General features: G+C 41.0%; 1 protein-coding gene across 4 annotated transcripts in view; it reads left to right on the top strand.

The window, feature by feature from the left end:
• The window catches only part of spock1 (SPARC (osteonectin), cwcv and kazal like domains proteoglycan 1), a 100,409-nt gene that overhangs the window by 34,661 nt on the left and 49,802 nt on the right, over positions 1-15,946 (top strand). For 3 of the 4 annotated variants that reach the window (XM_039812994.1, XM_039812996.1, XM_039812993.1), the window contains exons 3-4: positions 8,809-8,817; positions 11,608-11,653. In XM_039812994.1, the coding sequence (XP_039668928.1) occupies positions 8,809-8,817; positions 11,608-11,653 (55 nt within the window). The remainder of the gene's footprint in view (positions 1-8,808; positions 8,818-11,607; positions 11,654-15,946) is intronic. The other variant, XM_039812995.1, reaches the window with a different exon arrangement.

The following is a 15,946-nucleotide window of genomic DNA, read 5'->3' as shown; positions in this document are numbered from 1 at the left end:
GTCTGTTGTGAACTTTTACATCCTTTGCCCTCACTTTTTGTGCTTGCTGTGTTTTCATTTATCTCCAAGTTGTCTCGCAAATGCCTGTATATGCATTCAATTGCAGCTAATGTATCTATTTTAATCAGCATAAGTTCCCTCTAATGCAAACATTTGAAGATCTAGCCACTAGTTAGAAAGCAGAAGAGAAAGAGAGTAGTTCGCCTGTATTTTATTACTCTGTGATTTCCGCTGTTTGTATTCAAATGTCACTCACACATAAATTATTCAGCTTTGGGTATTTAGATGTTGACAACACACGCAGAAAACAGCAGAAGCAGGTGGGCTATTAACAGCCAATAATCATTTTCACTCTAAAAATGTATATCCTGCTCAACAGTGATGTAGCAACATCTGTCAGCTTGAGGACAGAGAAAGAGAGGGTGAGAAGGGAACTGAAATGTTCAGAGCAAGCTGTTGAGTATTTTTCCAGGAGCAGGGGAAAAAGACAGCTCCAGCTTTGGTTTTCACACCAAGGAGAGGTTATGGAAGCATGGCAGCCTTAGGAAAAGCACTGTGTGAGAGCCAAGGCTGTTAGCAGCCAGTAGAGTCTATTCATCATCATCTAGCTTATGGCTGCACGCTCGCTGGTGGAGCTCCCCTCACAGACCCGCACTCACAGTCCAGTAGTCTGACGGACCTGTCGTCAAGTAGACAAAAAGATAAGAAACAGCACTTCCCATTATGTTTCTTTGCAACCGGTTTCCTCAGCCAATCAAACAGCCAGGGGCAGCCTGGCCCGTGTCAAGCTAATCAAGTGGCATGCTGCCTTATCTATTATTTATTACACTGTGTCCCCCAGCCTTAGATCTAGGTTGACCTCGACGCGCCTACGAGCTGCTGGAAGGCTTACATGGTGAAGAAACGCTGATCTGACAGTCAAAAGTGACTTGGGAACAGTTACAAACATGAGACTTAGGTGTGTGGAGAATGTGTCTGAATCACAAGCAAAATGTTTTAGACCTTTGATTTTTTCCTTGTCAGTTTTCTTCTGCCTTGATGTCATTCTCCTCGTTTTTCTTTCTCCGTTAACTCGGACATGTGGCTGAGATTTTCTTTTTTTTTCCCTTTTATCCTTTTTATCCACTTACTGACTCCAACACTTTTTAAGGTAGTTAGTTGTTCATACATTTGCTAACTCAACCTTCAAGCTGGTGCTGAAGAGATGAGAACATAATAGATATAAATTAAGTGATAATTGTTCAAGTCATTTATTAACATTTGCTGGTTCCAGTTTCTGTAGTTTCTGAAAAAACATATTTGTGTCTGTTTTATATCACTGTAAATGACATAGGAATGGAATATATTTGGGTTTTGAACATATGGCCACACAAAACATACGATTTGAAGACATCACTAGCTGGGAAATTGCATCATTTTTCACCAATGTCTGACATTTTTAAGACAATTGTTTGACTAACAGAAAAACAAATTGAAAGATTAATTTATAGTGATGCAATTGCTGCACAAAATGTAGCATTGAAATGAAATATATTGAATTTCACGTTACAAGTGTTCAAGTACAAGATTTCAAGTATTTTGTCTGTGCCTACTACACAACTCTGACAAGGGTGAACAGGGAGGGAGAAAGGCACCAGTGCACGTCAAATGTTTGTAGTGCTTGTTGGAATCTCCATCAGTTTCTTCCTGTGTTGATTACGCTCACTTTAGATTTAAGGGATTTTGTTGTCAAATTATTCCACATTTCAGTGAGTTACTGTAGCTTGAACAATACTATTCAAAACTCATTTTTGCCATTACTTTTCTTCGCTGGCAAATGGAAACTCCTCATTCATTTGATTCTTTGAATTAAAGTTTTTTTTTAAAACTCACATGGCATTTGGATGGAAATATAACCGTGGATGCCTTGACAACCAGTAATTTAGCCCACAGTACTGTATCATTCATTCTTGTCTTTGTTTCATCAAACTCTAGCTTTCCTTCTGGTTACCCCTTTCTACTCACTACACTTTTCTTTCCACCGACTTCTTTGTAATGGATTGATTTTCATGTTTAATATCCTCAAACTAGGAGGAAATAGAAGAAAAAGGAAAGGAAGCCAGTTTGGAGAGGGTATTGGAAAGAAGAAAGAAATCTGCAGAGTGTGAAGATGGCAAGATATTCTGAATAACAGGCTGCTGAGTGAAGGTTTTCTCCTCATTAATGTGAAAAGAAAGGACAGAATGAAGAGGAAGCATATTTTTGATGTTCGGCTTTGAGCCACATTGTTCAGATTCTGGATCAGTTGAGGGATGTTTTCAGCAGTGTGAAGTAGAGGAGTAGAGAAGAGGAAGAGACTTGATGAATGAGGGAGGCTATAAAAATAGAAAGAGAATGGGGGAAGTAAGTAGAAAGAAAAGAAGTCGTTTATCTCAGTTTAGAGAAGCCGGATTGGCTGTGAATACAAATGTTGTCATTGGTTTTGCCAGATCTTTATGTAACGTTACATTCTGGAAGGAATTCACTGGCGTAATATGATGTTTTTTTTAGCCTAATTGTGTGTGTGCGTGTGTATACGTGCATGCGTGTACGTGCGTGCATGCGTTTGTGCATGGGTGCGTGCGTGGGTGTGTGTGTGTGTGTGTCAAAAAAAGAGAGAGCGAGCGAGAAAGTCTTGAGTACAGTCCAATAAACTATTCATTTTTGTGTAGCTATCCTCAAACGCAGCAGCAAACTTTTTGTGTATGTGTGTACAATATGCATGTGAGGGGTAGTGTGTGTGCTGCTTCATCTTCTCAGCATTGCATGTAATATTCAGTTTGTTCATGTGAACGAGATGCTGCCTGTCAATCTTGAGGCTGTAGACACAAACAGGGCTGGACTGGGGTAAACAATCAGCTCTGGACTTTTGAGACCCAGACCAGCCCACCACAATCGGCCGGACACCACCTGTCCTTGCACTCCCCTTCAACACATGTAATAAGGGTCTAAAATTAGCACCATTTAACAGCCAAATGCTGGTAAAATATGCAAATGGTGGCCAAAAATAAGTAAAATTTTAACATTCCCTAGTATTTGGCTGGTGGACAAAAAGTTAATTTTGAACCCTGCATTCCAGCCCCTAATACTGCTACTTATCTGAGTGGTAAGTAAGAGAGTAACTAATATAACTAACATTACCTGCTAACAGCTAACAAGTCCTCTCTGGTAGACAAGGGTGCTAAAATAATCGTTTGACATGCTAACTGCACTTTGAGTTACTTTTGCTGCTGATGGGGGCGAACTTAAATGCACTCTCTGATGGAAGTGGGCCCTAGTAGGATGTGATTGGCCAGTGTTCACATGAGAGACAAACCAGTGGGCCAGTCATGTGATCTCTCTCCTCTCTGTGGGCTGGTCAGTGAAGTTGTGCGGCCCATTCAGCCCACACAAATAGACCGGGCCACCGGGAAATCTCCTGGTAATCCCAATGGCCAATCCATGCCTGGACATGAATACTGGATAGAGTCTGGTGGAGCTGCTGTAGAGGAAAACAAACTACCATCTCAGTTCTTCCTCTCTCTGTTACCTGTCCTCCTCACCCCTTCTCCATCCCCACTCTGTCTATGTTTCCCTGTCATCTTCGCTCCTCTTCCTTAGTTCTCAATCTTTCTTTTGTTCTTGGATATTCCTTCATCTCCCTCTACCATTCTCCTCCCTCTTGCTTGTCTTCTCTTTGCGTCTCCATTCTCTTGCTCAGTCCATTCTCCTGTCCACTTCACTGCTCAGCTACAGATACATTTTTTTTTTTTCAAAAGAGATTTTACTTTTAACCAATTTGCCGAAAAATATGTCTGGGACATCCTGTAAAACATGTTACATTATATGTTTAGAATATAGTCGCGGGGTGCCCTGGTAGCTCACCTGGTTAAGCGTGCTCCCCATGTACCAAGGCTCAGTCCTTGCAGCTGCCCGGGTTTCAGATTCTGGTGACAATGCGAGAAATTATGGATTGCAAGTTTGTTGATTTATAGTCATGAGCTAGCAAGTAATACCGGCTATAGGGTTAAAAAGACTCCCATCTGTTGGAGGGGACACATGCCAACCAAACTTATCTGCTTTCACTGTTGGTGTAAATGTGTTCAGTTTGACTCTGTCACAGCCGTAATGACAGTTCAGTTTATACTCATACCGTTCAGCCAGTTAAGGCTAACCCACAGTGACCTCACATTGCTGTGGGTTTGAGTGCTAGTCGTAACGGTAATATCATGTAATACCCTCAAAGTCGCATAGCCAACTACTGATCTAATTTATTTGTCTATATAAAATAGCCTATGAATGAAGTCAAGTCAGTAAAGCACACTTTATCTTGTTATACAGTATATGACAGTCCTATGTTCTGAGTCTTGGGTTAGGTCAATTAATTAAGGTTGTTAAGGCAAAGTTTGGTGATTAATTTTATAAACATGGCCGACTGGGTTGACTTCACACCGTGCACCATGTTGTGTTTCCCAAATCAGATATTTCTTTTCCTACTAATGAGGACAATGTTTCTAGTGAGAACAGGCTAGGCTCATCAACTGTACGCTACTGTTTCTTCCTCTGGTTGTGTGTTTTGCTTTTCCGAATGGAAGGGTGTTTCCACTTCAGTATTGTTGTTGAAGCCAAACTGCATCCACTGGTCAGCATTCCTTACTCCTGCAGAGGTCTAACAGTAAAGTAATCTGATGCAGCATGTCTCTAAAATCCACTCTGCTCTGTTCTGCTCACAAAGCTCATATATCAGCTTCACATGATTGCTGATCAGATCCCAGACCACTGATGTCTATAAGTAGGATGTAGCCTAAGGATAGCAGAGACTTGGTGAAGAGGGAGGAATGAGAGGAGGAGGAGGAGGAGGAGAGGGAAACGAATTTGAGACTGTGTGGGAAAAGATGAGGGAGGGAATTTGGCAAGGTTCCAGACTCATGAATAAAATGCATAAAGTACACAGTAAATTTTTAAGGCTATTTAGTTTCCACCGAGAGGCCAGATTTGCATCCTCATCCCCTGATTATGACATCTTTAGTCAGCAGTCAAGGCATGGCTTTGCTTATTTTAACCCCCCCCCCCCCCACACACACACACACACACACATTCAGTGAAGGCTACTTCTGCTGAGAGAAGCTAATCGTGAAGCCATTCCCACTCTGGTTCCTCCGTGAATCAATTTTGTTCCTTCTCTACCTTTTACTGTCACAGACTTCCTCAGGGATCTGCTATCAGATGAGATCTTAGGCCCATCACTTTAAACTGGAGAGGAAAATATGGGCCGATCTGCTGGAGACCCAGGAGACAGAATGATGAACGTAAAGAGGTCCTCACAGAAGTGAATGACTTTTTGAAACTGTTCATTCAGTTTTAACAATCCACTTTTGAAAAAGTGACATCTTGCTGCCGTGCAAATAATAGTTACACTTACATGCATGCTAGTGTATCTGTTTTGAGTCATGGATTTGATCATATTTGGGATATGCCGTTTTTAGTAAACAAAAAGGAATACGGTTATCGATCTCCTTGTCTGAAGATTATAAAATTATCCAGGTTTTTCATTGTCTGTGTCAGTGCAGGTTTGGCTCTTTCACATCCAGCAAATGTGTCATTTCTGTAGCGACTAAGTTACCTTAACCTGGATAAGTGCTTTCCACGCCACAGTCTCTATCAAAGTACTCTAGCTTGCATATCCAGGTTTCTGGGACTGGGATATGTAGACTGAAACGAGACAAAATGGCAGGAAATGAGTGGAAATAGGCCGGTATATATTCTGCATGGCTGATTTGAAATGGAAAACAGGTGAGCAGGTGGGCGTGGAAGACTAAGTGATGGTAGAGTGCTGATCGGGCCGCATTTTTCTGTCCGAGCCCGGCCCGCGTCCGACAGAGCAGTAACCGAACCCGGCCCAAGCCCGACAGGCATTAAGATATTTATGTCCGAGCCCGACAGTTAAAATCTAATTTTTTTCTCATACTAATGACACATGTACGTTTGTAGGAAGGCATTCGGAAATGTCAACAGATGAGGGGCAACAAGCGCACGTTAACACAGCTAGGCGCGCACCTACATTATAAGCTTTTTTCAATTTAAAATGTTCAGTGCCTTATAGCGCTGATGTGACCAAGCCCGACCCGAACATCATTTCTAAATATCTGTCCGAACCCGGCCCGGCCCGTCGGGTACCGCCGGGTCTCGACGGGCTTGGTTCGGGTATCCATCCTCTAGTGATAGGAATGATGGGAAATGGGGTCAATGCAAAGCAGGAAGGAGTGGCTGGATTTGTATGGAGTTGTGACAGAAAGTCTGACTTTGACACTAGAAACTGGGGTTCACAATGAGCACAACGCAGCCAAGTAACCATATTGCCGAGTGTACCGGATATGCTGTTTTCACCAAGTTGTTTTCGCTCTTGTCCATTCGTTGACATGTCTGACCCTCCTCCTCCTCTGTTGAGACTGTCTGAACACTGCAGCCTAGTCTAACTTGATCGTCAAGTTGCTAAACAGCAACGTCTAATGGAACTACTCACTGCAACATAAAGCTGTTTGAACACAGACATGCACTCAATTAACCATAATTAAAACGGTGGCAGCGCTAAATAAACTGCATCATGTACAGGTTTATAAAAAAGGAATCCCATTTTCACTGACAGCTGTTGTGCTACATTTTAAACAGGTTTTAATTAAACTCTTAAAAAAAACAAAAACTAATTAAAACAGTTCAAATGTGTGTTTGCCAACAAGCTCCTACAGAGTGTATGCAACATAAAATGGACACAGTTGAAGGACTTCACTCACTGTGAAACTCACTGTTGGATATTCCAGCACCACCTCCAACAAAGATGATATGATAATAAAGACACACATTTTATCTCCTTCAAATCACTTTAAAGCGTTTGAATGACATTGGGTCAGTGTCTCAGCCAGCTAAACAGCCAGTTAATGCTTTTGAGATGAGCGCTCTAAAATATTAATGGGGGTCTTGGGCAAGGAAAGGTCATCCCTTAGACTTATATTAAATGATAAGAGGTCTCAGAGCAACTGCTGTGAACCTTAAGTAATGCCAGCTAGTAAAAAAAGGTACATCTCAGGCAGCAGCACTTTAGCTGCAGTCCTCTGCTGGACACAGTAAAGGCTGTTATCTGATGATAGCAGATGAAACTCTTTCTCTTTACACACAACATGTTTGTAGCTGCAGGTCAAAAATAAACTTAGCAGAAAACACCAACATGCCCCAAATTGTAGCTGGAACAGAAATCAGGAAGACAGCAAGTGTATTTATTTCACAGGATCTGGATCTGGTTCAGATAAAGACTGACGTTCACTGTAAGCTGATTCTAAAGAGGACCTTTAGATGGCCTAAACCATCATTGTATCTAACTAACACAACATGTTTCACCTTTCTTGTCCATTTTAATTATAAAAACCATTTACTTGATCCCTAGTTCACAGGGATTAATCTCTGTTTTAAGTATCTGTGTGTCTGTCGGTCTACTATTATTATTTACAGTATACAGTAGACAATAAATGAATGTAGAATTCAATACATTTAAATATGTAATTTAAATGTAGCCAACACACAAAAATTCATGAATTCCATTTGAGTCAAAAGTTACAGTTAGGCTAATACTGGTAGTAAGAAATGAGCTCCCCTGAAAACATGATATGTGAAATTTTTGGAGGGTACCTAAAATATTGACAATATGCTATTTTTTGCCATACATTTCTACTTTTTCTGTTTTTTCCTCATCATGGATCATGTGTAAAATTAGGCCATTATTGATGTATGAGGCATGCATGACGGTAATTCATCACTAATACACTTTAACAAACATACCGGCATGCATGTTATTCTTGTCATCACCATCAAAGCGTGGCGGCACGATATAAAAAAAACTTTACTCCCTTCAGTACATCACTCTGCTGAGTCTGCTGTGCCTTGCTTTAGTTGGTCATCTTGTATCATACTGTGATGTGTTTGATCTGTTTCGAGGTTTGGATCCCAGCGTGGAGGTTTGATGTGGTAATTAACTGATTATTATATATCACATGTGCTGACATAAAACCAGTAGGGCTACATGCTTGCAGCTATGAATGTTTCTTTGCAACAAGTATCACAGTCAGTCCCTCTGTAAGGCACACTGCTCTGCTAAGCTAGTTAGTCAGTTACATTTCCCCCCCTCCATCAGAGTTGAATTTACATACCGCCTCATATAGTTCTGTGGATGAACAACGTGAATTACCAAGATGTTGTGTTGGTTCATCAAAACCAATAATCCTTTAATATGTAGCTATAGCTAGTAAATATACTTTCAGCATTGCACTAAATCCACATACCTTTTTCCCCCTCATGCTTCTACCTATGCACAACTCCCCTGACTCTCCCTCTTTCTTTCTCCCCTCTCTCTTTTTCCTTTATGCTGTGCCTTGATTTTAAGCCTGTACAATTTGCCCTAGATGTGTTTCAAATTGCATGTCACATCGAATAAGGCTATCTCATAAGGCTGCGAGTGTGTGTGTGTGTGTGTGTGTCTGTGTGTGTGTGTGTGTGTGTGTGTGTGTGTGTGTGTGTGTGCATGTGTGTGTGTGTGTGCGTGTGCATGTCTGTTTGCGTGTGTGTGCATTCTACCACCTTCAGAATCAGATTCCTATTAAATGAATCTCTGGAGTTGAGCTCAGTATTCAGAATGAGTAACACAGGGTTGTAATAGATATGATAGACATAGCATACTGTGCCGTTATCACTGACCTTTCTTTCTTTCTTTCTCTCCTCTCTCCCTTCTATTCCTCTGCCTCTCTCCCCTGCAATCATTTAAAGGAAGCGGAGGTAAGTAAATCCGTTGTGTCTGTGATTTGATGATACCATTTTCAAACAAACTGCAGTACCTTCCTGGAAGCCCCAGACATTACAATACAATGTCTGGGGCTTCCAGGGAGGTACTGCACTTTAAGGCATTGTTGCAGAGCTGGATAGGTGTTGCTGATTTAAATGCACAGGAGGTTGGGTGGCTGGTCAGCCATAACATGGTTTAGTTCAGCCTATTAAAATGTTACTGTAGCGGTTTAGTACATGTAGGTTTCATACTTTCAAGCAAACATGGTGTCCGGTGTACAAAAGTATGCAGACACCTGCACATTACACCTGTACTGATTCTAGTTCATCTCATTTATTCTCAAACCACGGGCTTTAAAAGTCTCTATTCTCCTAGGAGGTTTTCCACAAAAAACTCATTTGTTTGTTTGTTTTTTCTACACCATGTTTTCAGATTTTGTGTTATCAAAATGTATTTGCTCTAAGCAAAAATTAATATGAAAAGAGGATAATCTCAAGGAAAAAAAAGACGCCTGCACTCTGAATTGATGCTCCCAAAATGATGATTTAGTAAGCACAATAACGAAGTTCGACATTACGTTTGCATCAATTACAGGCTCGACCGGGGATTCATTGAGTCAGGTGAAGTCTATATTATGGAACTTCTTGGTAACATGTTGAATCTGATGAGACGTAATGTTGTAATTTTACTAATTCAATTGTCTTTTTAGGAGCATCAGTTCAGTTATTTTCCCTTTTCGCATGCAACTGATACATCCATATGTTCATACTTACTTTAAAGCATAAAAAAAGATTTAAAAAAACATCCCCTGATCAGAACAGTGGCTCTAATATTCAATGGCCTTATATGGATGATTATATGTATACGGTTGATTTGTCTTCTGCAGCCTCTACTATTTGTTTTACATATTGTATAGCGAGAGAGAGAGAATGGAGTTTTTAAAGCATCAGAAAGTCATTGTCATTTATAGGCTAGATATAATAAATGTTATGGCCTCACATTAAATGATGCAGGCCTCACTTAGAACTTTGCAGAAATGACTCTTGCAACAGTAGCATCCTACGTTGCACCTTCACAGCTATAAAGGATAATTTGATAATAGTGACAGAGCAGGGGAGATGGACATACAATAAGAGGAAAAAAACAGTGAGGACATGAGTGAAGTGAGGACCCAAGGGAGAAGCTAATTAGATTTCATCTCATCATTTAAAACTTTTGTATTGGCTCAAATACCGGCAGTTGTCATTTATAGAACAAGGACTGGATGAGTGGGTCAACTGTCCATTTTCTGTGGACTGTTTCCTCCCTCTTTTTCTCTTTCTCTGTCTGTCTGTCTGTCTCTCTCTCTCTCTCTCTCTCTGTCCTTCCCTCTCTCTCTGTCTCTCTCTCACTCTTACTCTCTCTTTAATTCAATAATAAAGAAGGTAGAGATCCTGCTTTCAAACCCAGCAGGTTTTTTTCTGCCCTGTTCACATAGTGTCACTGACACAGGCTCACTCCGTGCTGACATATATATGCCTCGCTCTGAGCACTACTTTAGATGCAGACACCACCACTGTCTGTGTGTGTGTGTGTGTGTGTGTGTGTGTGTGTGTGTGTGTGTGTGTGTGTGTGCATGTAAAGCTCACATTGCAAAAGAAACACTTCAGACAATACTTGCAGTGCAAACCTAGTTCTGTAACACTTTACTCTAGCCTTCTCTATTTAGCATTTATAAGTAGTATTTAAACATTTCAGAAATGGTTTAGAATACACTATAATGTGGATGTAATCAGATATAAGTGCTCATTATGACAGTATAGTAAAACAGTGTTTAATTAAGCTATAATTTCTGACAAATACTGGACGTTAATAAACATCAGCATCGACCTGTCACATAGCATAGCTGCTTCTACTGCTGCTATTCTCACCAGGACTGCAAGCTGAAACACACCTACCAAACCTATAAGCTGAGCAACAAATATAAACCAATCTTTTCTTACACCTACAGTATATGTGTGATATGTATGTAACACTAAACAACAATCTTAAAGCCGTGGCTCTTTTCATAATGTGTTTTTTTATTTTCTCTACACAATAATAGATCTCAGGCTGGACAGGGAATCTGCTCTGAATAGAGCCGGTGAATCAAAGTGTATTTGGCTTAATACATCCAAACCTCTTCTCAACTGAGCTTGGCTGAGACAAGCCCATTTTCTTTTTGTTTTTATATTTCCAACTGAAGAGGCTTTCTCCATGACAGTAGACTACGCTTACTGAACAATAGGAATAATATGCACTTCTTCAAGTATGATTTTGGAAAAATCCCAGCAGCTAAAACGTAACACTGCCTCCTTAAAATCCTTCTTCTCCTTCTGTAAGTTTTCCCTAATAATTACAATACTTTCTGAACTCTTTTTTTTTTCCAGAGCAGAAGTCTATTTTGACCTTGACATTAAATGTTTTTGTCCTAATTAAAGCCATTATTTACTGGAGCATGTGATGTTCTTTACTCCCCAGTGTGTCTCCTGCAGGTTTCTCTCAACATGTGTGTCCTATTTCTAATTGTCCAAACAAGCTTCCACCTCTCAGTGTATTTGTCTTGCCTACTGCAATCATTCATTTTTGAACAAAACAACTGTGAAAGAACAAAAGAGGAGAAGAATAAGGTCACAATTTCTCAGTAGTTCGGTTTAGTATTTGTGGCTGTGTTCTCTCTCTGGTGTTCTGAAAATAATTCAATGATATTCTTGGCTTTGAGTTATTTTTTAATAACCCAGTTCTTGCGTTGTGTGTCCACTCAGGATGACTACTTCAAAAGCTGGGCTCCTGCCAAGTCTCTGGACCAAGGTGAGTGCTGTTTGTGTGTGATTCTAATGTTTATATTAATGCATACTGATGGTGGATATGAAATCTAGTACTAAAAGAGTGATGACCAAATTGTGTCTGTAGTTGGCATTGGATGTTTGGTAAGGTAGTAAGACTTGTGGTCAGACACCATATGTCCTGATCTAAATGAGGAAATCAGATAAATTGTGACAAAATGAAAAACTGTTGCAATGAGAGGTTTGACACATTTCGTTAACTTTCGAAAGGTAACTTAAGAAAAAAAAAAACATTCCTCAAACTAAGGTACTGACAGAAATATAATTATGATGACAAAACGCAGGTACGGTGCATCAGTAGAAATCTTCCTTTGGTCTCTTCCTGTAAAGCACTTATCCTCAATTCAAAGAGGTTAATTTTCTTTAGCTAAAAAAAAAAGAGCATTTTACACACAGAGGCTAATGCGGCTATCATTACCACAGGACAAAGACCTTAACGGACTGCTCATTTTTCTGTTCCTTTCAAGTTAATTGTAGCAGCCTTTAAAAGAACTGAAGGTACTTTTAATTAGTCTTGCTGAATATGTCTCGCTCATTCACTCCCATTTAACTTCAAACAACATGAAACGACTTTGAAGACTTTGAATTTAGGTAAAGGTTATCCATCTTTGTTTCCTTTCCACACCGTGTATTGTAATGAGATTTGCAAAATGTGGCTCTATATGTTTTTCTTTTGAAAGTTTAATTCCCTGTTTCATATGAATATGTACATCGATGAGCGTCAAAAGAGAAAGAGACGAAGCAGAAGGAAAAACACTGTAGTTCCACATTCTGCTTCCGTTTCTCCTTTTTTTCAGTTTGATGTTTAAAATAGGAATACTCTACATACTCTACAGTAATGTTAGACCTGCTGTGTCCTGTCACAACCCATTTAAAGCAACAGACAAAGTAGGAATCCAACACAAAACATTAAACAGAAAATAATGCTGGATTTTACAAATGTACATGTTAAAATTGCAGCCATCTGCTTTCAAGGTAGTGTAATAAATACAAAAACGTATCATATAATTCAATTAAAACTGTATCTCATTAGGTGATAGAAGTAGTGCAAACCATCTGCTGTACAACCGTACGTTAATCTAGAAGATACACGGAAACGTAATTTTTAGAATGTAGGCTACTTAAGGAATGTGTGTGTGTGTGTGTGTGTGTTTGTCTGTGTTTTTCCAAGGCCAAATGCTGCTACTTTTTACAGTTACGTACTGCTAATGGACTTACTATGGCAACAACGCCAAGTCCACTTTATCCATCACACTCAAGTGTGTAATGCTCTTAGACCCCCAGTAACTCTTGACTAAACTCAATTATTGCAAACACTCGCTCCCACTCTCACTGTCACACACACACACACACACACACACACACACACACACACACACACACACACACACACACACACACACACACACACACACACACACACACACACACACATTACTCAAACACACACAGTTTGGGAGGTTTATTGGACTGCAGCTCTCTGAACAGCATAACAGACTTTAAATCTTTCTACCACTGAGTTGTACTGTACTGACTTGGTTTTGCATATCTAGCACAGTAACTGTAGCTCTTCAGGGAAAGACTTGCTGAGCAGGAGTATCTGGGCCAGCTCCGTGGATACTGAACCTAATGAGAACAGCCTCGCCACAGTGCATCAAATTCTAGAGAAACTCTCTAGTTTCTGAGTGAGAATTAAGAAAAAGTAAACAGAGCTTCATCCTCCTAACCAGGGACTTACATGCATCAGAAGTTATGGAGGAATCCTCTGTACCAAAATCCAGTTGTAGCACATGTATAGAGGCCTGATTTAGATGCTCAAACGATGATGGACTAACAGAAAATAAATGTTGCTGTAGAGCACCTATGTGGATGAAACACTGTTCCCCAAACATGGATGCTCTGATTTGATTCCCGCCAAGGCCAAACCTTTAAGGCCCAGACACACCGAGCCGATAATCGGCCGTCGGACAGTCTGGCGAAGTCAGTGACTCGAGTCTGTTCGCTGTGTTCCGTGCCGTCGGCCGTCAGAGGGGCCATCGGCCTTCATTTTGGCCGATTTGACATGTATAATCGGGAGGGCGGGCACTGCCGGCAGTCGGACTCAAATGACCAATCTGATTGGTAGAGTGCTAACCCGGGAACAACCAGGATGAGCGTGACTAGAGTCTCTCAAAATCTGACGGAAATCTTTCAAACTGACCTTTGTCGATCTGAAATGAAGACAGATTCAGCAACTGCATGGCTTATTTTTAATATGAGATCGTATCCAGTGTTGGGGACCAAGAAGCTGGTTAAACAGTGATTTGGCTCAGACTGAGCTGACTGCAGAGACACAGGGAAGGCAAGGACAAAGGATCTTGGCCTACATGTGAATCCCAAAGCCGGTTTCACCAAACTCCTACAGGCTGCTATTTGGAAGCAGAGTCCCTAAGATGGAGATTCTACATTCAACACGTGGAGGGCACGGCAGACTGGTGGTGAGACAAAGAACTGCTTCACACCTGTGAGAAGGTTGCGCTTTCCCATTGGCTGTCAGGTCTTTGAATGCACCACCCCGCCACTAGGAGGCGGAGGTAGGATAAAAGCTGTCGGCACTGTGTGTTTCTTCGCTCTTTCCACGGTGACCCAGGTCACTACAGGAAGCACTCTAGTCCGGACTAGCTAGCCAGCATCACCTCGCTGGTCGAGTTTGAGCTGGGACAAATTTATATCGGTCTGATATACAAAGGGGATCCGAGGAAATACTGGCTGGGTGTTCCCTCTATCTGCAGCGGGTTTAATCAGCCTGGATTCAAGAAAAGGACGGCGTTCTGTTTCTTGCTTGTCGACATGGATTACGTCCTGCCCACTGCTCTGGGCGAAACGGATCGTTAAACTCTGGCGACACCGTAAGGTTTTACACAGTTCTGGGCAGATGTTAGAACTAGTGCGTTTTGGTTTGTTATTAATGAGCAAAGGGTTCGCGACCGCTGTGCCATTAATGTGATCTGATTGTAATCATGTATTGGCCATATCTGGTTACTAATCTGTTGCTGTGAATAGATAACCGATCATTATACCATTTGATTCTGTTGTGTTAAGTAGCTGGGTTAAAACCGTAAACGCTATCTGCTAAACCACTCCTTTCACGGAGTTTAGTTACTGTCCGCGAGATAATCGCGGTGAATCAGCTGTTAGCCACTAGAGTGGTTATAGTGGCCGTTTCCCTCGGTAAATCAAAAGTCTCAGTCTGTCCTAACAACACGTTGGGGTCCAGACCTGGGTGGCTGAGGGAGCTGGCCATTATCGATAACTAAGATCAGAGTGTTTCTTTTCTTTTCCTCCTTTATTCTGTTTCCTTTTACTAACCCACACACGGACATACAAGCTAGCCACGTAGCTCCCGAGCTAACGCTGCTAACTTAACCACGTGGGGTTTTGTATAGAGCTAATAGGTGATTTAGCATATGGTATAAACGTGCGCGTTGCCTAGCAACCCCCACCTCGGCTTCTTCAGCCCCCTCTCCGTGCCCTCAGCACCACTACCATCCTCTTGAGGCTAAATGGTTTTGTGCAGCTCACAGGAGTAGCCATTTTTGGAGTTGTTTTTGTATTAGAACTACATTTCGACACCGCCCCTCCCCTTTTACTCACTCTCTCTCACACACACACACACACACACACACACACACACACACACACACACACACACACACACACACACACACACACACACACACACACACACACACACACACACACACACAGACTTGTCCACAAGACATGCTGCTTTTGTTTTTCTTTGTTTAGTTGTGATATTGTAAAATGTATATACGTTTTATTATTGAAGGATTATTGATTGGCTACTGATAATTGTGACGTTAATAAATTCAATTATACTTAATTAGCAGTTGCTGGTGATTATTTGTGTATTTGTTGTGATAACTGCTGGTCGAACGGGTCGCGCTCGAAATCACCCCTTCCTTTAATTCCTTTTAAAGGATTTTTACAGAAATGAGACTGTTCCACAGCTTGATTATTGGTCCCTGACAAGCAGGGTGGTGCCCCGTTTTGATTGTTTGTCGATTTGATACAGTTATTAATAACCATATTCATAACTTTATTAATATTGATAAAACATCTTTTGATAATTTGCCAATGATCAAATCTGTACCTTACGTGAATCCAACACCAGCTTGACAATGTCTTTCAACTATAGTCCTTAGTATACTCCAGAGACGAAAACATTGACCAATAATAACCAGAGGGAAAGGACACT

This window comes from Perca fluviatilis, chromosome 10 (assembly GCF_010015445.1).
Source record: "Perca fluviatilis chromosome 10, GENO_Pfluv_1.0, whole genome shotgun sequence".
Lineage (NCBI taxonomy): Eukaryota > Metazoa > Chordata > Actinopteri > Perciformes > Percidae > Perca > Perca fluviatilis.
The sequence above is the reverse complement of the archived record's forward strand: the minus strand, read 5'-3'. Positions and strand labels throughout refer to the sequence as shown.